Source organism: Myotis daubentonii, chromosome 2, assembly GCF_963259705.1.
Source record: "Myotis daubentonii chromosome 2, mMyoDau2.1, whole genome shotgun sequence".
NCBI classification, from domain to species: Eukaryota; Metazoa; Chordata; class Mammalia; order Chiroptera; family Vespertilionidae; genus Myotis; species Myotis daubentonii.
The window spans coordinates 20,164,947-20,189,375 of record NC_081841.1 but is presented as its reverse complement, the minus strand read 5'-3'; the positions used below and the strand labels follow the sequence as shown (position 1 = coordinate 20,189,375).

The following is a 24,429-nucleotide window of genomic DNA, read 5'->3' as shown; positions in this document are numbered from 1 at the left end:
CTTTTTATTTTGATGCAGTCCCATTTGTTTATTTTCTCTTAGTGTCTCTTGCCCTAGGATCTGTGTCTGTAAAGATATTGCTATTACATATGTCTGCAACTTTGCTGCCTATGGAGTCTTGTAGGGTTTTTATGGTTTCCAGTCTTACATTCAAGTCCTTTAGCCATTTTGAGTTTGTTTTTGTGTATGGTGTAATTTGGTGATCTAGTTTCTTTTTTTTTTCTTTCTTTTTTTTTTTTTTTTGCATGTATCTGACCAAATTTCCCAGCACCATTTATTAAAGAGACTGTTTTGACTCCATTGTATGCTCTTGCCTCCTCTGTCAAATATTAATTGAGTATAATGGCTTGGGTCAATTGCTGGATCCTCTATTCTGTTCCATTGGTCTATAAGTCTGTTCTTGTGCCAGTACTAGGCAGTTTTGAGAACCGTGGCTTGGTAATATAGTTTGATGTCTGGTACTGTGATCCCTCCAACTTTGTCCTTCTTTCTCGGGACAGCTGTGGCTATTCTGCATCTTTTTTTATGCCAGATGAATTTTTGGAGAGTTTGTTCTAGATCTTTGAAATATGCCGTTGGTATTTTAATAGGTATTGCATTGAATCTATAGATTGCTTTAGGTAGTATGGACGTTTTAATGATGTTGATTCTACCAATCCATGAACATGGGATGTTCTTCCATTTGTTTGACTTCCTCTATCTCTTTTTTCAATGTCCTGTAGTTTTCCAAGTACAAGTCTTTTACATCCTTGGTTAAGTTTATTCCTAGGCATCTTAGGTTTTTTTGGTGCAAAGGTAAATGGGATTGTTTTTTTCATTTCTCTTTCTGTGAGTTCATTATTGGTGTATAAAAATGCCATAGATTTCTGGGCATTAATTTTGTATCCTATTACATTGTCAAATTCATTTATTAAGTCTAGTAGTTTATTGATGAAGTCTTTGGGGTTTTCTATGTATATAGTATCATGTCATCTGCAAATAAGGACAGTTTTACTTCTTCTTTTCCAATTTGGATGCCTTTTATTTCTTCTTGTCTGATTGCTATGGCTAGTACTTCTAGTACTAGGTTACACAGGAGTGGTGAAAGTGGGCATCTTTGTCTTGTTCCTGTTCTTAGAGGAAATGGTTTTAGTTTTTGCCCATTGAGTATGATGTCGGCTGTAGGTCTGTCATATATGGCTTTTATTATGTTGAGGTATGAGCCCTCTATTCCCACTTTGCTGAGAGTTTTCATCAATAAAGGGAGTTTGATTTTGTCAAATGTTTTTTCTGCATCAATTGATATGATTTTTGTCTCTCAGTTTGTTTATGTGATGTATCACATTTATTGATTTGCAGATATTGTGCCATCCTTGCATTCCTGGAATAAATCCCACTTGATCATGGTGTATGATCTTTCTAATGTATTGCTGAATCCAATTTGCTAGAATTTTGTTGAGAATTTTAGCATCTATGTTCATCAAGGATATTGGCCTGTAGTTCTCTTTTTTTGGTGGTGTCTTTATCTGGTTTTGGAATTAGGGTAATGCTGGCTTCATAGAAAGAGCTTGGAAATGTGCCTTCCTCTTGAATTTTTTGGAATAGTCTGAGTAGGATAGGTTTTACTTCTTCTTTGAATGCTTGGTAGAACTCCCCTGCAAAGCTGTCCGGACTAAGGCTTTTGTTTGCTGGAAGATTTTTGATCATTGTTTCAATTTCTTCAGTAGTTATCAGCCTATTCAGGTGTTTTTTTTTATTCTTCTTGGTTGAGTTTTGGAAGCTTGTATTTTTCTAAGAATATGTCCATTTCGTCTAGGTTGTCCTTTTTGTTGGGACAGAGTTGTTCATAATATTTTTTCATAATTGTTTGTATTTCTGTGGGATCGGTTGTTATTTCACCTCTTTCATTTCTGATTTTGTTTATTTGGGTCCTTTCTCTCTGCTTCTTGGTGAGCCTGGCTAGAGGTTCATCAATCTTTTTTTTTAAAATATATTTTATTGATTTTTTACAGAGAGGAAGGGAGAGAGATAGTTAGAAACATCGATGAGAGAGAAACATCGATCAGCTGCCCCCTGCACATCTCCTACTGGGGATGTGCCCACAACCCAGGTATATGCCCTTGACCGGAATCGAACCTGGGACCATTCAGTCCGCAGGCCAACGCTCTATCCACTGAGCCAAACCGGTTTCGGCGAGGTTCATCAATCTTGTTTATCCTTTCAAAGAACCAGCTCTTGGTTTTGTTGATCTTTTGTATTGTTTTTTTGGTCTCTATTTCGTTTATCTCTGCTCTTATCTTTATTATTTCCTTCCTTCTGCTTACGCTGGGCTTTTTGTTGTTGTTGTTGCTCTCTTTCTAAGTCTTTGAGTTGTAGGGTTAGGTAATTTATTACCATTGTTTCTTGGTTTTTTTTTTGGTAGGCTTGTAGAGCTATGAACTTCCCTCTCAAGACTGCTTTCACTGTGTCCCATAGATTTTGGATTGTTTTATTTTCATTGTCATTTGTTGTCATGATGCTTTTTATTTCTTCTTTTATCACTCTGGTAACCCAGTCATTATTTAATAGCATGCTATTTAGCCTCCAGGTGTTTGATTTTTTAAATTGTTTTTATTGTAGTTGATTTCTAGTTTTATGCCACTGTGATCTGAGAAGATACTTGATATGATTTCTAGCCTCTTGAATTTGAAGAGACTTTGCCTATGACCCAATATATGGTCTATCTTTGAGAATGTCCCATGTGCACTTGAGAAGAATGTATATTCTGTGGCTTTGGGGTGAAATGTTCTGAAGATGTCAATTAATTCCACCTGATCTAGTGAGTCATTTAGGATTGATGTTTCTTTGCTGAGTTTTTGTTTAGGAGATTTGTCCAATGGCAATAGTGGGGTATTAAAGTCCCCTATTATGACTGTATTGCTGTCAATCTCTCCCTTGATATCCTCCAGAAGTTTTTTTTTATATATGTATTTGGGTGCTCCTGTATTGGGTGCATATATGTTTACCAGAGTCATTTCTCCATTTCTCCTTGTTGGATTGCTCCCTTTATTATTATGAAGTGGCCTTCTTTATCTCTTGTTATGTCCTTCACTTTGAGATCTAATTTGTCCAATATAAGTATTGCTACCCCAGCTCTTTTTCATTTCCATTTGCCTGAAAAACCTTTTTCCATCCCTTCACCATCAGTCTGTGTGAGTTCTTTTTTCTGAGGTGGGTTTCCTGTAGACAGCAGATATGTGGGTCATGTTTTCTTATCCAGTCAGCTACCCTATGTCTTTTGATTGGGGCATTTAATCCATTTATATTTAAAGTTATTATTGATAGGTACTTGTTTGTAGCCATTTGTATTCTTTAAGTGTGTGTTCCTTCTTCGCTTCTTATTTCTTCTTTTTACAGAAGACCCTTTTGCATTTCTTGCATTGCTGGTTTGGTGGTGATAAACTCCCTTAGTCCTTTTTTGTCTGTGAAGCTCCTGATTTCACCCTCGATTTTGGTTGATAGCCTTGCTGGGTACAGTATTCTTGGATTTAGACCCTTCCTTTGCATGACTTTGTATATTTCATTCCAATCCCTTCTGGCCTGATGTGTTTTTGTTGAGAAATCAGTCGTCAGTCTGATTGGGGATCCTTTGTAGGTAACTTTCTGTCTCTCTCTGGCCGCTTTTAAGATTCTTACTTTGTCATTGGTGTTTGACAATTTAATTATAATGTGCCTTGGCTTTGGTCTTTTGGGGTTCATTTTGTTTTGGACTGTGTGAGCTTCTTGGATTTGTGTGATTTTTTTCTTACTTATATCAGGGAAGTTTTCTGTCATTATTTCTTCAAACAGGTTTTCTATTCCTTGCTCAGTTTTCTCTCCTTCTGGCACCCCTATTATGCGGCATATTGTTTCATTTTGTGTTGTCCCAAAGTTCCCTTAGGCCAGTGGTTCTCAACCTTCCTAATGCCACGACCCTTTAATACAGTTCCTCATGCTGTGGTGACCCCCAATTTAATTGTTACAAGTTGAACACAGTTAAAGCATAGTGATTAATCACAAAAACAATATGTAATTATATATGTGTTTTCCAATGGTCTTAGGCGACCCCTGTGAAAGGGTCATTTGACCCCCATAGGGGTCACAACCCACAGGTTGAGAACCGCTGCCTTAGGCTCTCCTCCTGTTTTTTAAGTTTTCTTTCCAGATACTGCTCTGCTTGGGTATTTTTTCCTACCTTGTCTTCTAGCTCACTGATGAGGTTCTCTACTTCTTCTAGTCTACTCTTGATGCTTTCTATTGAGTTCCTTATAGCAGCAATGTCATTTTTCATTTCTTCTTGGTTCTTCCTCATTTCGTCTTCGTTTTTATACATATTGTTGAATTTGACTTCCATTCTTTTCAGCGACCTTGTGACCATTTCTCTGAATTCTTTCTCTGACATATTGCTTGCCTCTATTTCATTTACTTCCTTTTCTGGTGATGCCTCCTTTTCTTTCATATGTGGGCTGTTTCTTTGACTCCCTATGATCTCTCTTCTCCGGGTGTCTGGTTTTGTAGCTCTCTCTCTCATTTTCCTAGGCAAAATCTGACCTTTCCTTGAGAAGGTAGAGAGCCCATCCAAGTCCATGTATTCGTGCTGCTAGAGATCTGATATTCCTGGGTTCGCAGCTGTTCCCTGGGTGTTGATGTTGTAGATTTCTGGGATGTATAGGTTTCTGATAACAGCCACTCTCCCCATCAAGATGACGTGGTCTCCCACATTCTTCTGTACTGAGCGGAGCTGTGGAAAGACGAAAGCTTCAGGGTGGCCGCTGTCTCCCGCATCGTGGCCAGGAGTCTGGCTAGCCCACAGCCAACTCCTCAGACTGCTGAGAAGTCAGCAGCCCAGCCGCGCAACCAACTGTCTATCTGGTTTATTTTTCAGGCAAAAGTTCAAATAACGGACTGTCCAGTTCAAAACTAGACTTAACAATCTTTTTATTTTTAATCCTCAAACGAGGATATTTTTTCATTGATTTTTAGGGAGAGTGGAAAAGGGAAAGACAGAAATATGGATGTGAGAGAAATACATCGATTGGTTGCCTCCTGCACTCACCCTGACCAGAACCCAGGTTGGGAAGGAGCCTAAAACCGAGGTACATGCCCTTGAGGGGAAGCAAATCCAAGACCATCTGGTCTGCAGGCTGACGCTCTATCCACTGAGCCAAACCAGCTAGGGCCAGACTTAAAAATCTTAACGAGAGATAATCAACAATGAAGGTCTTGGCACCTGGCTCAGTCTTAAAGTAGCTCTACTTCTCTAGGCACACAGCACATGAGAAGAAATAATTCTTTCATTTAATAAATATTCATCAGGCACAATTCTAGGTGCTGGGGAGAGATGGTGAAGAGGACAAACCTCTGCCCTCATGGATCTTACATTCTAGTTGGAGAAAGAATGCCGGGAGGGAGAAAAGAAAGAGAGAGAGAAGACAAAGAAAAGAAATTTACAGATAGCAATAATTGTATTGGTGAAAATAAAACCGGGCAATTTAATAGAGTAATGGATGGGGGTAGGGTGGGGGGAGGAGAGGCTTAGTTTCTTTGGATTGGGAGATCAGAGATGGTCTTTCTGAAGAGACATCTGGGTTGAGACTCAAATGATGACGAGGAAGAGCCAACCATAAAATAATATGGCAGAAAAATATTCAAAGGAGAGTGTCCAGCAAATGCAAATAACCTAATGCAGGAATGGGCTTGGTTGTGAAAGCAATAGATAGGCCATAATGGCTGGGGAGCAGTGACTGACATGGAATGGTATGCATGGTTGGAGGGCAGACATAAGAAGAAATCACAGAGGAAAAACCAAGATGGCAGCTTAGGTAAACACCGGAGATTGCTGCTTAGCACAACCACTTCAAGAATACAACTAAAAGATGGAACGGACATCATCCAGAACCACAGGAAGGCTGACTGAGTGGAAATTCTACAACTAGAAGGAAAGAGAAAAGCATATCGAGACTCATAGGAGGTTCGATGCAGAAGGAAAGAACAGAGATATGGAGGCGCATGTAGAGAGGGCTGGCGTCTGAGGACACGGATGTCTTTTTCAATCAGTAGGGAGTCTCAAGCTCTGAGCTCCATTTCTGGGCGAGTCTCTGGGGACCCAGACTCATACAGGAGAAACTGGACTGTCTGTCATCGGTTGGAACTCGAGGGCAGCTTCCTCTCGGAGGTGCTTGCAGCGATTGTCAGGACACTGAGAAGCGGGGCCTCTGAGGGCAGCCATAGCTGCTTGCTTCGCCCTGTTGATCCCCTGGGACCCCCGCCCCGCCCAAGCTGTGCACCGGCTTTTGCATATGAAAGGCCTAGCCCTTTGCAATCTGAAAATTACCTAACAAACTGCAGCTGGTCCAAGGCCCCAAGGCAACTCGCATTGCTTCACAGCTGAGCTCCTGCTGGGTAGCCTCAGGCAGAGGCTAGATTAGCACCTCCTTAGAGATCCAGGAGCCAGTGTGCCTGGTGGTCAGAGTGGGACCATCCAGATTGCAGTTCCTCAGATCCATAAAGGACACACTCGGGGGGCAGACTCAGTGAGCACCAAAGCCCCACTAAAGCAAGTCTTGCCTCAGAAGGGTGTCTCCAGCTCAGAAGTTCTCCCACTGCAGACACAGCTGATTCTCACAGCCAATTGGCCTGGAGGTCAATTCCTCCCAGTGATACCTACAACAATCAAGACTTAACTACAACAAGACTGTGCACAAAGCCCACAAAGGGGTGCACCAAGAGTGTCCACCTCAGGTAATTTGAGAGGCTGAGCCACTGGGCCCTATAGGACACCTAGCACAGAAAGCCACTCTATCAACACAAGGAAGCATAAAAAATGCGGAGAAAAAGAAACAGGTCACAAATGACAGAAATGGAGAAAAGCAAACTACTGGATATAGAGTTCAAAACTATACTTTTAAGGTTTTTCAAGAATTTTCTAGAAACCACCGATAAATTTAGTGAGACCCTCAAGAAATCAAGTGAGACCCTTGAAGCTATGAAAAAGGACCAACTAGAAATTAAGCATACACTGACTGAAATAAAGGATATTATGCAGAGTTCCAATAGCAGACTAGAGGATTGCAAGAATCAAGTCAAAGATTTGAAATACAAAGAAGCAAATATCACCCAACCGGAAAAACAAAAATAAAAAAGAATCCAAAAATATGAAGATAGTGTAAGGTGCCTCTGGGACAACTTCAAGCATACCAACATCCGAATTATGGGGGTGCCAGAGGAAGAGAGAGAGAGCAAGATATTGAAAACCTATTTGAAGACATAATGACAGAAAACTTCCCCTACCTGGTGAAAGAAATAGACTTACAAGTACAGGAAGCACAGAGAACCCCAAACAAAAGGAATCCAAAGAGGACCACACCAAGACACATCGTAATTATAATGCCAAGAGCAAAAGACAAAGAGAGAATCTTAAAAGCAGCAAGAGAAAAAAAATCAGTTACCTACACGGGAGTACCCATACGAATGTAAGCTGATTTCTCAACAGAAACTTTGCAGGCCAGAAGGGAGTGGCAAGAAATATTCAAAGTGATGAATAGCAAGAACCTACAACCAAGATTACTTTATCCAGCAAAGCTATCATGTAGAATTGAAGGTCAGATAAAGAGCTTCACAAATAAGAAAACCTAAAGGAGCTCATCACCACCAAACCAGTATTAAATGAAATGCTGAAAGGTATCCTTTAAGAAGAGGAAGACGAAGGAAAAGGTAAAGATACAAATTATGAACAACAAATACACATCTATCAACAAGTGAATCTAAAAATCAAGTGAATAAATAATCTGATGAACAGAATAAACTGGTGATTATAATAGAATCAGGGACATAGAAAGGAGTGGATTGACTATTCTTCGGGGGGAAAAGGGTGTGGGGGATGCGGGAAGAGACTTGACAAAAATCGTGCACCTATGGATGAGGACAGTGGGGGCGGGGTGAGGGCGAAGGGTGGGGTGGGAACCGGGTGGAGGGGAGCTATGGGGGAAAAAAAGAGGAACAAATGTAATAATCTGAACAATAAAGATTTAATTAAAAATAAAAAAAGAAGAAATCACAGAAGGGCTTGCAGTTCATGGTAACAAGTATGGAGTTTGTTTTTGGTGCAATAGCAGCAGGATAGCTGGTGGGAGAAATGGGATGTTTCCAAGCAGAGTGGACAGAAGCAATGCCTAGCACATACTTTGAGGAATGTATTAAATGAGAAAGCTGGGAAGCCAATAAACCCCTCAAGCTCTATGACAAACAGACCTACTGATTGCTCATATGACAATATGACTCATTAATTACCAATTATAAGACAAGCAATGTGAAAACAAAATGATCACATTATATTGAACTGCTTTTCAAAACCAGAGAGAGTTGGAAATGAAAAGACAACAGACTTCTGGAAATAACAGCAACTTGTAATGGTCTTGAGAAAAGTTCAAACTGCTCAACCCCGCCCCCCCCCCCCAATTTAATGTATAGCCCAGTTTTTCAATCTGAAATGCTGACATTCGGATCAGATAATTCTCAGTTGAAGGTGCTGTCCTGTGTATTGTAGGGTGTTTAGCAGCAACCTTGGTCTCTATATACCAGATGATAACACCATATCCCCCTTGTTGTGACAAACAAAAACGTCTCCAGAAATTACTAAATGTCCCTTGTAGGGTGAAACACCCCTGTTCGAGAACTCACTGGTAAAATTAACAACTTTTAACTTTATTTAGCCTTGTGATATATGTTCTAAAATAGGTGAGAATATTTTAATTTCCACTCCACAAGTTAAATTGTGGTAACTAGAGGGTCAAACTATTGTGAAATGACTAGTTCCATTATTTCATTCATCTTTGTGGTCCTAACACAATTCTATGGCTATTAATCACAAATCTGTTAAGCACATCCTATGTGCCAAGCACTATTCTTGGTATTGGGGCTAGAGAAGGGATCAAGTAGATAAAAAATCCTTGTAGACCTGATATTCTCATGAGAAGACAAATAAATAGGGATATCATTTACAATATTAATAAGCAATTTAGTGCAACAGAAAAGTTAGAAAGGGGATAGAAATTGCTAAGGTGTTGATGGTGTAGAAATTTGAAATAGAATAATCAAGAAAGTCTCACTACAAAGGTGGTATTTAAATAAAGACAAGAACGCCAAAACCGGTTTAGTTCGGTGGATAGAGCGTTGGCCTGCGGACTGAAGGGTCCCAGGTTCGATTCCGGTCAAGGGCATATACCTTGGTTGCGGGCACATCCCCAACTGGTCGATGCTTCTCTCTCATCAATGTTTCTAACTCTCTATCTCTCTCCCTTCCTCTCTGTAAAAAATAAATAAAAATATATTTATAAAAATAAATAAATAAAGAAAGAAAGACAAGGGAAGGGGAGTAAGCAATGCTGAAAGCAGAAGGAACAGCTAGTGTAAACTCCCCAAGGGAGGGAGGAAGGGAGGGAGGGGGAGAAAAGGAAGTAGGGGGAGGGAGGGAGGGAGGGAGGGAGAGGGAGGGAGGGAGGGAGGGAAGAGAGAGAGAGAGAGAGAGAGAGAGAGAGAGAGAGAGAGAGAACATGCTAGATTTGTTGTGGAATAGCAAAGAAACCAGATGACTGGTCCATTTGACCAATTATGCTTACATTAATCCTAATCTGGCTAAAATAAAGTTCTCTGACTAACTTCATAGTCGGCTTTGACATGGTAATTTCTTGATGTAGTTTCTTAGAGGGTAGGAAATAGGGAAGGATTGATTCTGAGCACCTTATAAGCCTTTGAAAATATACAGTGATGCCAGCAATGCAGAGTAATTCCAAAAGTTTTACCTATGTTTTTCTTCTGAAGCGTGCTCCAAATAGGGGAGACGGTCTCTCTTTTCCCATTTTTTCTTTTTTGGTTTCATCTAAAATGAAATAAATCTATTTAAAAGGTAGAGAAAAATACTGGTCAAAGTGAAATATATTTTTAAAAGTAAATTATAATTTATGAAACTGAGCTACATTATTACCTGATCAAAGAAATAGATAGGTCCAATGTCCAAAGGTCTAGTTTTAGTAAAGTCTTCCATTCTGCCATCAGACCTAAGAAGGAGAAGTTAAGAATATGAAAACAAGTTATCATGTCTACAAGTAATAATTCAAACACTTGGTTTTAAAGTTGAGATTTATGTATTCTTACCCAGTTAGGGCAACAAAAAAGTGTCTCCAGATATTGCCAAATGTCTCCTGGGGATAAAAATTGCCCCTGGTTGAAAATGACTGTGCTGATGCAATAGTGCACCACTCCCCCACCCCCACCCCCCAACGCCCACAAACAAAGTTTTGATAGGGAATAAACTGGTGCCTCAGAGTGAGTGATAGATACTGCTAATGGCAGGATATTTGAGTAGTGCCATTCAAAATGTGACCATTGAACCAGCAGCATCAATATCACCTGAGAGCTTGTTACAAATGCCAATTCTCACTTAACCCGAACATATCATATCGTGTCAGAAGCTCCAGAGATGGCATCCAGGAACTTGTGATTGAACAAGCCCTCCATGTGATTCTTATAAATGTTAAGTTTAGGAAGCACTGACCATGAGGACACAATTTACCAACAGCTTGTGAAACCGCAGGATTGTGACTAAATGGGAAGTCTGGGGCTGGCTAAACCAAAGCTAAGTGGCCTCATGGGTTTGCAATGAACAAGAAGAGCACATACTGGAGGACTGGGCAGCAGCAACAGTATCAAAGGACTGGGACACCTAGAGGACTGAGCATCATTAGGTAAAAGCTAACGATATTAATAACTATATTAACTTATTAATATTACTATTAATAAAGAAAATTTTCTGAGGCTCAGACTTGATTAGCCCTTCCTAAAAGAGAAGTAGGAGAATTTGTTTAAAGTGAGATTTGAATGACACCAAAAGTTCCTGTTTATATAAACATCTCTATCTCATTGTCCTGCCACTGTTGCTAAACATTCTACTTTGAGTTATGGGGAGTCACCTCAAGATGTGCCTCTGTGGTATGTAGATTGTTTTGAGCTGAAGATAACTTTTGCCTCTGCCTCTCCCTTAACTACCTAGAAAAATTTAAATTAAAGGCCTTGCCCATAATAAGTGATTATTAGAAGTAACCTCTTTTGACCTATCTGTAGGGCAGGACAAACTTCTATTTCCTGAACACCTGCTCTTCTTATCATCTTGCAATGACCATTTGAAGCCCCCAAAGTACCTCCCTCATCCCTAGCTCAGGAAGTCTTATATACCTCAATCTCCCTTTCTATCTCAGAAACTCTCGTGCATGTGGGGGTCTCTGACTCTCTCACATATGTGGGTTTCCCATACATATGTATGTATTAAATTTATTTTCTTTTGCTGATGTACTCATATCTATTTAATTATTAGACTAGCCAAAAGAACCTGAGAGTAGAGAAAAATCTGTCCTCCCCCACAGCTGTACCATGATATATACATTTGTGAAAAACTTCATGTCCTGCAAAATTGTGCACTACAAATAATAGGGGTCATGGGAAAAACAGAGTGCAGGCACACCACTTAAAATTTATGCTACTTTGCCCTAGTTGGTTTGGCTCAGTGGATAGGGCGTTGGTCTGAGGACTGAAGGGTCCCAGGTTCAATTCTGGTCAAGGGAACATGCCCAAGGTTGTGGGCTCGATTCTCAGTAGGGGGTGTGTAGGAGGCAGCCTATCAGTGATTCTCTCTTATCATTGACGCTTGTATCTCTTTTCCCCTCTCACTTCCTCTTTGAAATCAATAAAAATATGCGTGTTTTTTTTTTTTTAAAAAGATATCCTATATTGCCCTGGTCACTGGCTCAATGGTTAGAGCATCCACCCATGCACCAAAGGGTCACAGATTCAATTCCCGGTATCGGGATTGCAGGATCAATCCCTGTCCCCCAGCAGGGCACAGGTGGGAGACAACCAATCGATGTGTCTCTCTCACATTGATGTTTCTCTCTCTCACCCTCTTTCTCTTCTACTCTTTAAAAAACAATGGAAAAAAAGTATTGTCAGGTGAGAAGTAACAGAAAGATTTTATGTATTTGAAGACTTAATATTGTTAAAATGGCAATACTCCCCAGTTGACCTACAGATTCAATGAAATCTCTGTCAAAATTCCAATGGTTGTTTTTGCAGAAATTAACATGCTAAAATTTCTAAAATTCACATGGAAATTCAAGGATCCAGAATATCCAAAACAATCTTGAAAAAAGAACAATTTCCTAATTTCAAAACTTAATATAAAAGCTACATTAATCAAATGTGGTACTGACAATGAGGATAAATATAGAAATCAATGGCTTACAATTGAGTCTAGAAATAAACCCTCAAATTTATGGTAAATTAATTTTTGACAAGAGTTCCAAGACAGTTCAATGGAAGAAAGAATAGTCTTTTGAATTCATGATAATGGAACTGGATATTTACATGTGAAAGAATAAAAATGAACCCTGATATCATACCATATACAAAAAATTAACTGCCAATGGATCACAGAATGGAAAAAAATTTTGCAACTCAAATATGTAAAAAGATAACAGGCCTAACTTGAAACCCAGGCAGATAGGGCAGGGCTCCAGCTGAAAACAAAGGCAGGTAGAACATAGGCAGGGGTGGACATGGCAGTTTGAGCCAGCCTAACCACAGGAACCAACCAAGCAGAAATAATAAAATGTTTCTGGACTCAAAGCGGGAGGCATGGGAAAACAAGGGAGAGCCTGTAGCAATAAGACAGACGAACGCATAGAAACAGAAAAAGTTCAGCACAGGAACAGAGAAAGAGCATATAGAAACAGGGAAAGTTCAGGTCTGTTGCTGGGCAAAAACAATTGAGGGAATTAATCAGGTGACAACACAGATAGACATAGAAGCAGACTTGTAGCAAATATATACAAGGCTTTCACGGGCAGCCCACTCTTGGGTCTTCCTCCCCTTGCAGGGAGTCTGAATCTGCTTATAATAAATTTTCCACACTTTTACTTAAATCTCCTGGTCCACATAGATCATTCTTCGATGTCACAAAACACAACACCGGGAAAACACCTCAGCCCATAGTTCTGGTCATCAAAGGGTCTAGTATTCAGAATATATAAAGAATTCGTAAGCTCAAGAATAAAAAGACAAATAACTCAAAATGGGCAAAGGATTTGGACATTTAAGAATATATGCAAATGGACAATAACACATGAAAAGATGTCAACATTACTAGTCATTAGGTAAATGCCAATCAAAACCACAATGAGATACCACTTCACACCCACTAGGATGGCTATAATAAAAATAAAACAGACAATAACAAGTGTTGACAAGGATATGAACAAACCTCATGCACTGCTGGTAGAAATGTAAAATGGTGCAACTGCTACTGAAAACAGTCTGGTAGTAAAACACAAATTTAAAAAGATATATATGCATTACTATGTTCATTGCAGCATTGTTGACAAGAGCCAACATATAGAAGCAATGTAAGTATGCACTGATAAATGATTAAAGATGATGTGATACATATATATAATGGACTATTACTTGGCCATAAAAAAGAATGAAATATTACCATCTGCAACAACATGGATGGACCTAAGGCAGTGGTCCTCAACCTTCTGGCCCTTTAAATACAGTTCCTCATGTTGTGACCCAACCATAAAATTATTTTCGTTGCTACTCATAACTGTAATGTTGCTACTGATATGAATCGTAATGTAAATATCTGATATGCAGGATGGTCTTAGGCGACCCCTGTGTAAGGGTCGTTTGACTGCCAAAGGGGTCGCAACCCACAGGTTGAGAACCGCCGACCTAAGGGGTATTATGCTAAGTGAAATATGTCTGATAGAGAAAGACAAATACCACATGATTTCACTTATATGTGGAATCTTAAAAACAAAATAAACAAACAAAACAGAAACAGACTCATAGATACAGAGAGCAAACTGATTGTTGCCAGAAGGGAGAGGGTGGGAGGGCTGGATAAAAAGGTGAAATGATTAAGTAGTACAAATTGGCAGTTACAAAATAGTCATAGGGATGTAAATTAAAACATAAAAATATATTAAATAACATTGTAATAACTATGTATGGTGTCAGGGAGGTACTAGATTTATTAGAGGTATCACTTCATAAGTTATGTAAATGTTTATCCACTATGCTGTATACCTGAAACTAATATGCTATGGAATGCCAACTGTAACTGAAAAATTTTTTAAATTATAAAAACAAAAGCAAAGAAAAAGAGAAAGACTCATTGACAAACAACAGTATGGTGAATGGCAGAGGAAATGGAGAGTGGGAAAGGTAGAAGAGTATAAAAGGGGGATAAATGGCAATGAAAGGAGACTTGACTTGGGGTGGCAAACACAGTACAATATATCATACAGATGATGTATTATAGAACTGTATACCTGAAACTTATATAACTTTATTAACCAATGTCACCCCGATAAATTTAATTTTTAAAAAACAGTGGTTAAAAATAAAAAGGTTAAAAATAAAATTGTCATATGACCAGCTTTTATATTTGTAGATATATGCCCAAGAGAAATAAAAACATATTCATACCAAAACATACAGAAAAGTTCATAGAACTATTCATCACAGCCAAAAAGTAGACATAACCCAAATGTCTATTAATTGATGGATGGAAAATGTTCTCTAATTAGATAGTGGTGGTGATTGTAGACTTGTAATTACTAAAACTCATAGAATTATACACTTTAAAATGATAAACTTTATGGCACATAAATTATCATAATTTTTTTTAAAAGGAGTATCCAAAAGCCTCAGCCAGTTCTAGCTTCCACCCATACCAACCTAAGGATGTCAACTTCTAGAGACCAGGCCGTCAAAAATATGAGTGCCTTAAAAAGTACCTATTTTCTGTCTTACGAGCTGCTGCCAGTTCAGACCCAAAGAATTTTAGAGATCTATTGGTTCTAACCCCAAAATAACTTTATACCAGTGTTCCATTCAGAACCTCAAGACCAGTTGATTCTATTCATGTCTTTTATCTCAGTCATCCTCAATCACTGGGAATGTAAACTTGCAATTTCTATCTAGATCAAGAGAGCTGACTGAGCACCATGTCCTCTACATTCTGGAATTTTTATCAATTAAACTGACTTTATTTATGTGTCATGAATCTGTTTTAACAATGCAGAGGTGTGATATCTTACATGTTTGAAGAAAGAGAGACTAGCCTAGGGTTTTCCAATTCAGTAGCTGAATCAAGGGGCCAGCGTCTTTCCATCCTTCTGTGTTCTTCAGATTTCATCCCTAGTGATCATGCTCAGACTTTAAAACATCTAAAAGAAGAAAAAGCGCTTCATTTTATTTTGTCTTTAAAAAAAATTTAGTAAACCTTTTCCAGAAGTTCTCAATGGTTTTTCTTTATGTCTCATTGACCAAGATTGCAACATATCTATATCTATACAAACCACTGAGAAGAGGGATTGGAATTGATGTATATTAGCTTAGACCAATCAGGATGTACCCCCCTTTTTTGGAAGTAATTCTAGCTTTCTTTTATTTTTATTTTATTACTAGTGGCCCGGTGTATGAAATTTGTGCATGGGGGGGGGGGTGTCCCTCAGCCTGGCCTGCACCCTTCTCCAATCTGGGATCCCTCTCACAATCTGGGAATGCTGGCTCCTAACCACTCACCTGCCTGCCTGCCTGACCACTCCTAACCACTCTGCCTGCCGGCCTGATCAACCTCAACTGCCACCCCCTTCTGGCCTGACCACCCCTAACTGCCTGCCCCTGCCAGGCTGATTGCACCCAATTGCCCCCCCCCCCCCCGTCGGCCTAATTGCCCCCAACTGCCCCCCACCTCCCGCTGGCCTGCTCACCCACAACTGCACCCCCTGCCAGTCTGCTTGTCCCCAACTGCCCTCCCCTTCTCACCAACAACTGCCCTCCCCTGCTGGCCTGATCACCCCTAACTGCCTCTGCCTCAGCCCCGCCACCATGGCTTTGTCTGGAAGGATGTCCAGAAGATCTCTGGAAGGTCTCCTGGTCTAATTAGCATATTACTCTTTTATTAGTATAGATGGAGGCCTGGTGCACGGGTGGAGGCTGGCTGGTCTGTCCTGAAGGGGGTCCCAGATCAGGGGTGGGGTCCCCTTAGGGGGTGGGGTAGGCCTGGGTGAGGGGCTGGGGCAGTTTGCAGGCTGATCACACCCACACTGGGGTGAGGATCCCTGCTGAGGGGTGGGGCCAGCCTGGGTGAAGGGCTGAGGGCCTTTTGCAGGCTGGCCATGCCCCCTTCAGGGTGACGGTCCCAGCAAGGCATGGCTGGCCTGGGCTAGGGGCTGAGGGCTGTTTTCAGCTGGCCACACCCCCATTGGGGTGAGGGTCCCCGCTGGGGGCAATAGCCAGCCTGGGTGAGGGTTTGAAGGCCGTTTGGGGGTAGTTTGCAGACTGGCCAAGCCCCAGGCTTTGTCCGGAAGGACATCCAGAAGGTCTTCAAGTCTAATTAGCATATTACTCTTTTATTAGTATAAACTAGAGGCCTGGTGCACAAAAATTTGTGCACTCGGGGGCATCACTCAGCCCAACCTGCCCCCTCTAACAGTCTGGGTGCCCTCACAGGATGTCCTACTGATGTCCCTGTGAGGAGCGGGCCTATGCTGGTCTGGCCTCCCTCTGTGGAAGGCAACTGGCCGATCAGGTATATAGATACTTTCTGAAGGCAGCACAGACTCCGTCCTTATTTCTTTCCTCTGCGGTTGGAGAATAGGGGACTAAAAGGTGGAGACAGAACTGTGGCTGGGCCTGGGGCTCTTGTAGGCAGCAGAAAGAAGGAGAGGGCTGGGGAAAGCCTAGACACAGTTTTCTTCCATGGTCCTCCCTTCCTCCGGGCCCCTTGCTCTGTTCTTTCCTTGTCATGGTGGACGCTTGGGCCTCGGACTGACAGGAGCCCAGCGACAGTGGAGTTCAGCCCCCTCACTTCTCAGCTGAACATACAACCGCCTCACATTACAAGTGGAGCTGTTTTCAAGTGGCTGAAGTGCTGGCAATTCATGCCTCCCAGCCTTTCCCCTCTCGGGTTTCCTCCTTGGGTCAGTGGACTGACTATTCTCGGGGGGGTGGGGGGGGGGAGAATGCGGGAAGAGCCTGAACAAAAATCGTACACCTATGGATGAGGACAGTAGGGGGGGGGGGTGGTCAGGGCAGAGGGTGGGGTGGGAACCAGGTGGAGGGGAGCTATGGGGGAAAAAAAGAGGAACAACTGTAATTATCTGAACAATAAAGATTTAATTAAAAAAAAAAAGAAACAAATGAAAATTCTAGAACTGAAAAAAAAGGATTTGAAATGAAAAATTAACTGGCTGGTTTAACAGGAATTAAACATCCTATCTAATAATAGACAAACATGGTAATTAACCGTAACTTCGTTACCCTTCCCATTGGCTAATCAGGGCGATACACAAATTAACTGCCAACCAAGATGGCGACCGGCAGCCAGGCAGCTGAAGCAAACAGGAGGCTTGCTTGCTCCAGTGATGGAGGAAGCCAACGTTCCCCGCCTGCCGCTGCCGGCCTCTCAGCTGCACTCTAAGAAACAATTTTGCAATTATAGAAGCTAAACAAGCTCCAGATACCTGCTTTTGGCCAGCTTTGGCCTCAGAGCTTAGAGTGGCAGTGATGGCAACAAGGTTTCAATTATTGAAGCTAAACAAACCCAGATACCTGCTTTCAGCCAGCCACAGCCTCAGAGCTGGAGCCGGGCCTCAGAGCTGGAGCTGGCTCTCAGCTCCAGTGACAGCTCTAGAAGGTAAATACATCCCAGAATAAAAGAGAAAGAAAGAAAGAAAGAAAAATAGGAGAGGTTGCCAGCCTGAAAATAGCCCTCAGCCCCTTGCCCAGACTGGCCAGGCACCCCAGTGGGGACCTCCACCCTGAAGGGGGTGTGACCAGCTGCAAACAGCCATCATCCCCTCATCCAGGCTGGCCAGGCACCCAAGCGGGACCCCCACCCTGATCCGGGACACCCTTCAGGGCAAACCAGGCAGCCCCCACCCTTGCACCAGGCCTCTATCCTATACAGTGAAAGGGTAATATGCAAACTGACCCTAACAGTAGAAGGACTGGGAATGACTGGTCACAATGACACACACTGACCACCAGGGGGCAGACGCTCAATGCAGGAGCTGCCCTCTGGTGGTCAGGGCGCTCTCACATGGGAGGAGCTCTGCTCAGCCACAAGCCAGGCTGATGGCTCCCAGTACAGCGGTGGTGGTGGGAGCCTCTCCTGCCTCCTCAGCAGTGCTAAGGATGTCCGACTGCAGTTTAGGCCTGCTCCCTGCTGGCAAGTGGACATCCCCCGAGGGCTGCTGGGCTGCCAGAGGGATGTCTGATTGCCATCTTAGGCCCAATCCCCCGGGGAGCGTGCCTAAGCCAGCAGGTGGTCATCCCCTGAGGGATCCCAGACTGCTAGAGGGCACAGGCCAGGCTGAGGGACCCCTCCTCCCACACCGAGTGCACAAATTTTTGTGCACCAGGCCTCTAGTTACAAAATAAAATAAGTGAAGTTGAAGGCAAATCAATGGAACCCATTAAACTGAAGCCAAGGGAGAAAAAAACAAGCCTCAGTGACTGTGGGACATTATCAAGTTATCTGATTCAGTGTCTGGTGAAGTCCAGCTTCCTATTCATATACATCTGTCTTCTCACTGTTCTCACATGGTGCAAGGGACCAAGGAAGCCCTCTGGGGTTTCTTTTATAAGAGTACTAATCTCATTCATGAGACCTCTGCCCTAATTATGTACTCACTTACTAATGGCCCCCTCCCTCCATCTCATTGGGGATTAGGTTTCAACACATGAATTTTGGGGAGACATGAATATTCAGTCTATGGCACCATATAAACAAAAACATCTGTGGACTCCTCTATAATTTTCCAAGTGTAAAAGGGTCCTGAGACCAAAAGTTTGAGAACGTCTCTTTAACCCTTTTCCATATACAACCTCACTCACAATCTATTCCTAGTTCAGCTCTGTCTTCAACACCAACATAACTCTCATTAATCAGTAGTGGGGACCATTATCAGAAGAGATGGGAAGAGAGAGATTATGAATAGTACTGTCATTTGTCTTGTAGTATGTAGCTCATCTTTCTTTTGTGAACCCTTGATATTGATTTCTATGTAGCTCTGGCCAATAAACACTTGAAATCTCCATGTGGGTAATGATACTCCTGACAACTTGGCCACAGGCATATTACTTGGAACTATATATGTCTTTCTTAAAATCTAGCCTAAATACATGGATGCTACATAGAGATTATGGGGAAGAAAAAGAAGTTCTATTACTACCTAACTATTATCCAGTTATAAAAGAAAATAATAAAATATTGTAAGATGAAAGGTAACTTAGGATATCTTTGGACAGAACTAAAACAGGGAAAGAATCACAGGACAGCATCACATTTAATTTCAAGAAAGGTGCTCTCCAGAAGAACAAAAAGGGCGAGTCTTTCAAGAGTCACTGATGAAATGGGTTTGAGATAAAGGATCCTTTGATCCTCCAGCTGATGTCCAGAATAGTGCAACCCAATTTCTTATGAGAATCTTTTTTTGGCGCTCTCTAACAAAACTGTTCTCCCTAAAGTCACCACAGGGATCCTAATGGCTAAAATCAATGGTCTAACTCATACAACTTAACAAAAGGAAGATAAACAATGGACCTATATAGATACTTTTCAGAAGATGACATCAGGAAGGCCAAAGAGACATATGAAAACATGCTCAAAGTCACTAATCATCTGAGAGATGCAAATCAAAACAACAATGTGGTACCATCTCACACCTGTCAGAATGGCTATCATCAAAAAATCATCAAATGGCCAAACCGGTTTGGCTCAGTGGATAGAGCGTCGGCCTGCGGACTCAAGGGTCCAGGGTTCGATTCTGGTCAAGGGCATGTACCCTGGTTGCGGGCACATCCCCAGTGGGGGGCGTGCAGGAGGCAGCTGATCGATCTCTCTCATCGATGTTTCTAACTCTCTATCCCTCTCCCTTCTTCTCTGTAAAAAATCAATAAAATATATTTTTTAAAAAAATCAACAAATAACAAGTGCTGGAGAGGATGTGGAGAAAAAGGAACCGTCCTTCACTGCTGGTGGGAATGCAGACTGGTGCAGCCACTGTGGACAACAGTATGGAGTTTCCTCAAAAAACTAAAAATGGAACTCCCATTTGACCCTGTGTTCCCACTTCTAGGAATATATCCCAAGAAACTATAAACACCAATTGGAAAGGATATATGCACCCCTATGTTCATAGCAGTACAATTCACCATAGCTAAGATTTAGAAACAGCCTAAGTGCCCATCAGCAGATGAGTGGATTAGAAAACTGTGGTACATCTACACAATGGAAAACTACGCTGCAGTAAAAAAGAAGGAATTCTTACCATTTGCAACAGCATGGATGGAACTGGAGAGAATTATGCTAAGCAAAACAAGCCAGTCAGAGAAAGATAAATATCACATGATCTCACTCATTTGTGGAATATAATGAACAACATAAACTGACGAACAAAATCAGATCCAGAGAAAGAGAAGCATCAATCAGACCGTCGTCAAACCTCGGAGGGAAGGTAGGTGAGGGTAGGGGTAAGGGAGAGATCAACCAAAGGACTTGTATGCAGGAATATAAGCCTAACCAATGGACACAGACAACAGGGCGGTGAGGGTATGAGTGGGGTCGGGGTGGAGCAATGGGGGGATCAGAACACATATGTAATACCTTAATCCATAAAGAAAGAAGAAAAAATAAATAAAATCAATGGTCTAGTTTGAGACTTCATACTATTTGCTTTCTTCAACAGCTGATATAGCTGAACCAACTTTTGTTTTGTAAAACATTTTCTCTCACTTCCATGTGCTTATTCTCTAAAGCATTTTCTCCTTCTTGGTTTATCATTACTTTGTAATTTTCTTAACAGAATTTCCCACCCTTGCTTCTTATAGGAAAAAACCTCCACAATAAAACAAAACAAACAAACAAACAAACATAAAACCACATAAAAAAATACCTAAAACATTAATGTCCTTCTGGATTGTGTTCTGTTTCTGGTCCTTGTCTCTTCTCCCTGAGATACCTCATTCACAGCCTTCTACCACACCCAAGCAAGCCATAATAATTCACAATCTCCAGATCCATGTTTCTGACTACTGGATATCTTTGCCTGGATGCTCTGCAGGCATCTCAAAGTTAAAATGCCCAAAGCTTATCTCTCCCTCCACCTCCTCCAAAACCTACTCCTCCTTTTCTATTCCCTATCTCACAAAGTGGTACCACTATCCACCCAGGAACCCAGGCCAGAAACCTGGGTGTCATTGTGAACTCCTCCTTCTCCACACTAAATGGCCCAGTAAGTATTCTTAATTCTATATTTCTGCAACCCAATCTCTCCTCTCTAGCACCCTAAGAGACTTCGCCTAAATTCTTATCAATATTTTTCAACAATAACATCTTAGAGAGTCTGCCCTACTACCAGGCTCTGCCATTTCTAATTCTTTCTTTAGAATAAATGACATCAGGCTTGGGCTTTCACTATTGAGGAAAGTTTTCAAAAAGGTTTTGAGAAATGACATACTGGGGGGGTGCGGGGTGGTCAGGGCACAAAAGACCCATCATCTACTCTCACTGTCATTTCCTCATAATAATTTTAAAGTACTGCTCAACTTCAAAAAACAGAAAGTACCAAATTCTCAAAGCAGAAAAAAGTTCTTTAAATATACTTGGCTTTATAAGTGAAACAATTTTCTGGAGGGGAACCACTGTTCTAGAATCTAGGCTGCCATTAGAGTCATCTTTCACAAAGCAAAAATGACTAATTTTCCCTAGCTTGAAAACCTGTTTGTATTATGTAAACATTTAAATTTATCCACATAATCTACATGCATATCATTTTACTATCTTTTAATGGATACACAGTATGCATGGTATTGACCTGCTATTGATATATCTGTTGTCTTCTATTTTAGGCATTTTCTTAAATATTAAAATTTAAATATCCTTTGTCACATATCACCTCAAAGCCTTACAATAAAAGCCATACTCTTTACAGTAACATAGAAGGCCACTTATAATTTGGTCATAATTTACTTTTTCCTCAGCAAGAACTTCTCCTAAGCATTGCACATTTTTTTCATGCCTCAACCAGAAGCAGTTCCCTGCCCCTTTCTCCAAGAGGATATTTGGCAATGTCTGTTATAGTCTGAATTGTGTCCCCTCCCAAATTCATGTGTTGAAGCCCTAAGCCCCCAATATGACTGTATTTAGGTTATATATATATATATCTACACACACACACACACACACACACACACACACACACACATATATATACATACACACACACACACAGGTGTTGGCAAAAGTAGGTTTTTAGCTGTAAGTACGTGAGAGTTAATAAAGCTATTGAAATAATCATAACCTGCTCACCCCTGTATATCATACAATTTATACATTTTAAAAGTTACATGTATAGAATTTTTAAACCATAAAGATATGAAAAAAATCCTTAATGTCAAGCAATCACGCTTTCCCAATTTTTAAAACCATATTTCTTGTTAACCCATTGCCAAATGTCACATAATATATGTGTGCCTTAAATTATTTAGACCATCATATAATCTACACAAATGGAAAATTTTTAAGAATATGACTTACTAACAATAATATTAGCTAACACATCACTATTGTGTCAGACATTGTACTATCTTAAGTGCTTTTTCTCCATTTTGAAATTTAATTTCCATATCCTATGATGTGGTACTATCATTATTCTAATTTTACAAATGAGTAAACTAAAATTTGGAGAGATTGACTTGTCCAAAGCCATACCAATAGCAAAGATTTCAAAGAAAATAAGGCTAGGGGTAATTATGTTGTCCATTTTGGAATCAAAATTTTCTCAGCAAAAACACATTTTTGGACAAAATAATAAATGTGTTGTATAATAATACATTAATTTTATAATAGGACAAGTATCTCTCTAAGAGGGGAAAAAACTTGTGTTTTTTTTTTTCAGATTATCTAGGTAGCCACCTGAGACAAAATGACTTCATGTAATTAGCTAGCAGCTACTGGTATTGAGATAGGTGCATTTATTACAGGTTTTCTTAGATTCTTATTTAGGTTTTCAACATTTCTTACTCTTCTACCTCATTCAATTTTCTCTTGCAGAGAAAACCAAATGATGAAAATAGGAACGTCATGTACTACTATTTTAAGTACAGTTAACTTAGTTACCTCAAACTCTTCCGTGTCCTGGAAAACAATCTTCCAGCAAATATTCATTATCAAGCTTTTAAGATATGTATTGTTTTTTACTACTACCTTAAAGTTTTGTTTCCTTGCCTCTTTTCAGGAAAGGGATAGAAGTACAGTGCAATCCCTTTGCAGCAAAGAAACAATGTTTTTATTACGGCAGTTTTGCATCTTATTTTTGTCACTGAACAAACTTTACTTTGACATTGATAATTCTGTAGATCAACTTATACCTTAAGCACGCCTGTGTCAAAATTCATCTATCAAATTTACTGGTTTTGTCCTCTGGGATCCTGTGTTTCCCGGGAAAACACAGGTAGTAACCATGACCCAAGGGTTCCCATAACTTAGCGAGGACCTGAGAAGATTCACAACAAAGCTTGTAGGTGTTTCCAACAAAGCTTGTAGGCTTTTTTTTTTTTTTTTTTTTTTTTAATGTAGCAGATTTTACTTATAAGGATGTTAAGAGCTTCTGGGAGTAGCTTTGCACTTCAACAAAGGTGAGCTTTGACTCCTCCTGAGGTTGACCAGCTACATCTTGCCCTCAGTTTGAAGATCTTTTAGACCCTTTAAAAATTCATCAGCTTTGTGATAGACGAACTTAAAACAGAAAATAATAAATAAGGAAAGTATTAGCATCTTATTTCTTTTAAAATGTATATATTTTTATTGATTTCAGACAGGAAGGGAGAGGGAGAATATGATAGAAACATCCCGGGCGTATGCCCTGACTGGGGATTGAACCCTGACCTCCTGGTTCATAGGTCGATGCTCAACCACACACCAGCTGGGCTATTTTACTATTTCTTTACATATTTGTTTCATTGGATGCTAAACTTTCTTCAGGGTACAGATTTTTATCTTATTCATTCTTGCATCTTTCACCAACAAAAAATTACTTCTGGTCTACTATCAATAAATATTGACGGAACAGGTTTGAAATTTCAATTGGGAAGGCAGCATATAGAATTCTTAAACTTTGGGTGCCTGATGGCCTGGGTTTGGATTCTAATTGTATTAACTTGCTGTATGACCTGGTACAAATTACCAAAGCTCTCTAATTTCCTCAACTCAGACGTGGATTAAATGAGATAATGAAGGCAGAGTAGTTGGCACTTCACAAGTACCCATTTATACAACGGGTAACTACTCGGCTCCTACGACCCTCT

The 24,429-nt window shown here is 40.6% G+C and overlaps 1 protein-coding gene across 5 annotated transcripts in view; it reads right to left on the bottom strand.

The window, feature by feature from the left end:
• LOC132227162 (uncharacterized) overlaps positions 1-24,429 on the bottom strand; it is a 46,284-nt gene that overhangs the window by 21,201 nt on the left and 654 nt on the right. Inside the window, exons 2-4 of one of the 5 annotated variants that reach the window (XM_059681950.1) lie at positions 15,153-15,281; positions 9,980-10,052; positions 9,798-9,874 (exon numbers count right to left, since the gene is read on the bottom strand). In XM_059681950.1, coding sequence (XP_059537933.1) covers positions 9,798-9,874; positions 9,980-10,052; positions 15,153-15,250 — 248 coding nt within the window. In that variant the 5' untranslated portion in view covers positions 15,251-15,281. Of the gene's footprint in view, positions 1-9,797; positions 9,891-9,979; positions 10,053-15,152; positions 15,282-22,398; positions 23,861-24,429 lie in introns of those variants that run through there. The other 4 variants (XM_059681953.1, XM_059681952.1, XM_059681951.1 and 1 more) reach the window with 4 other exon arrangements.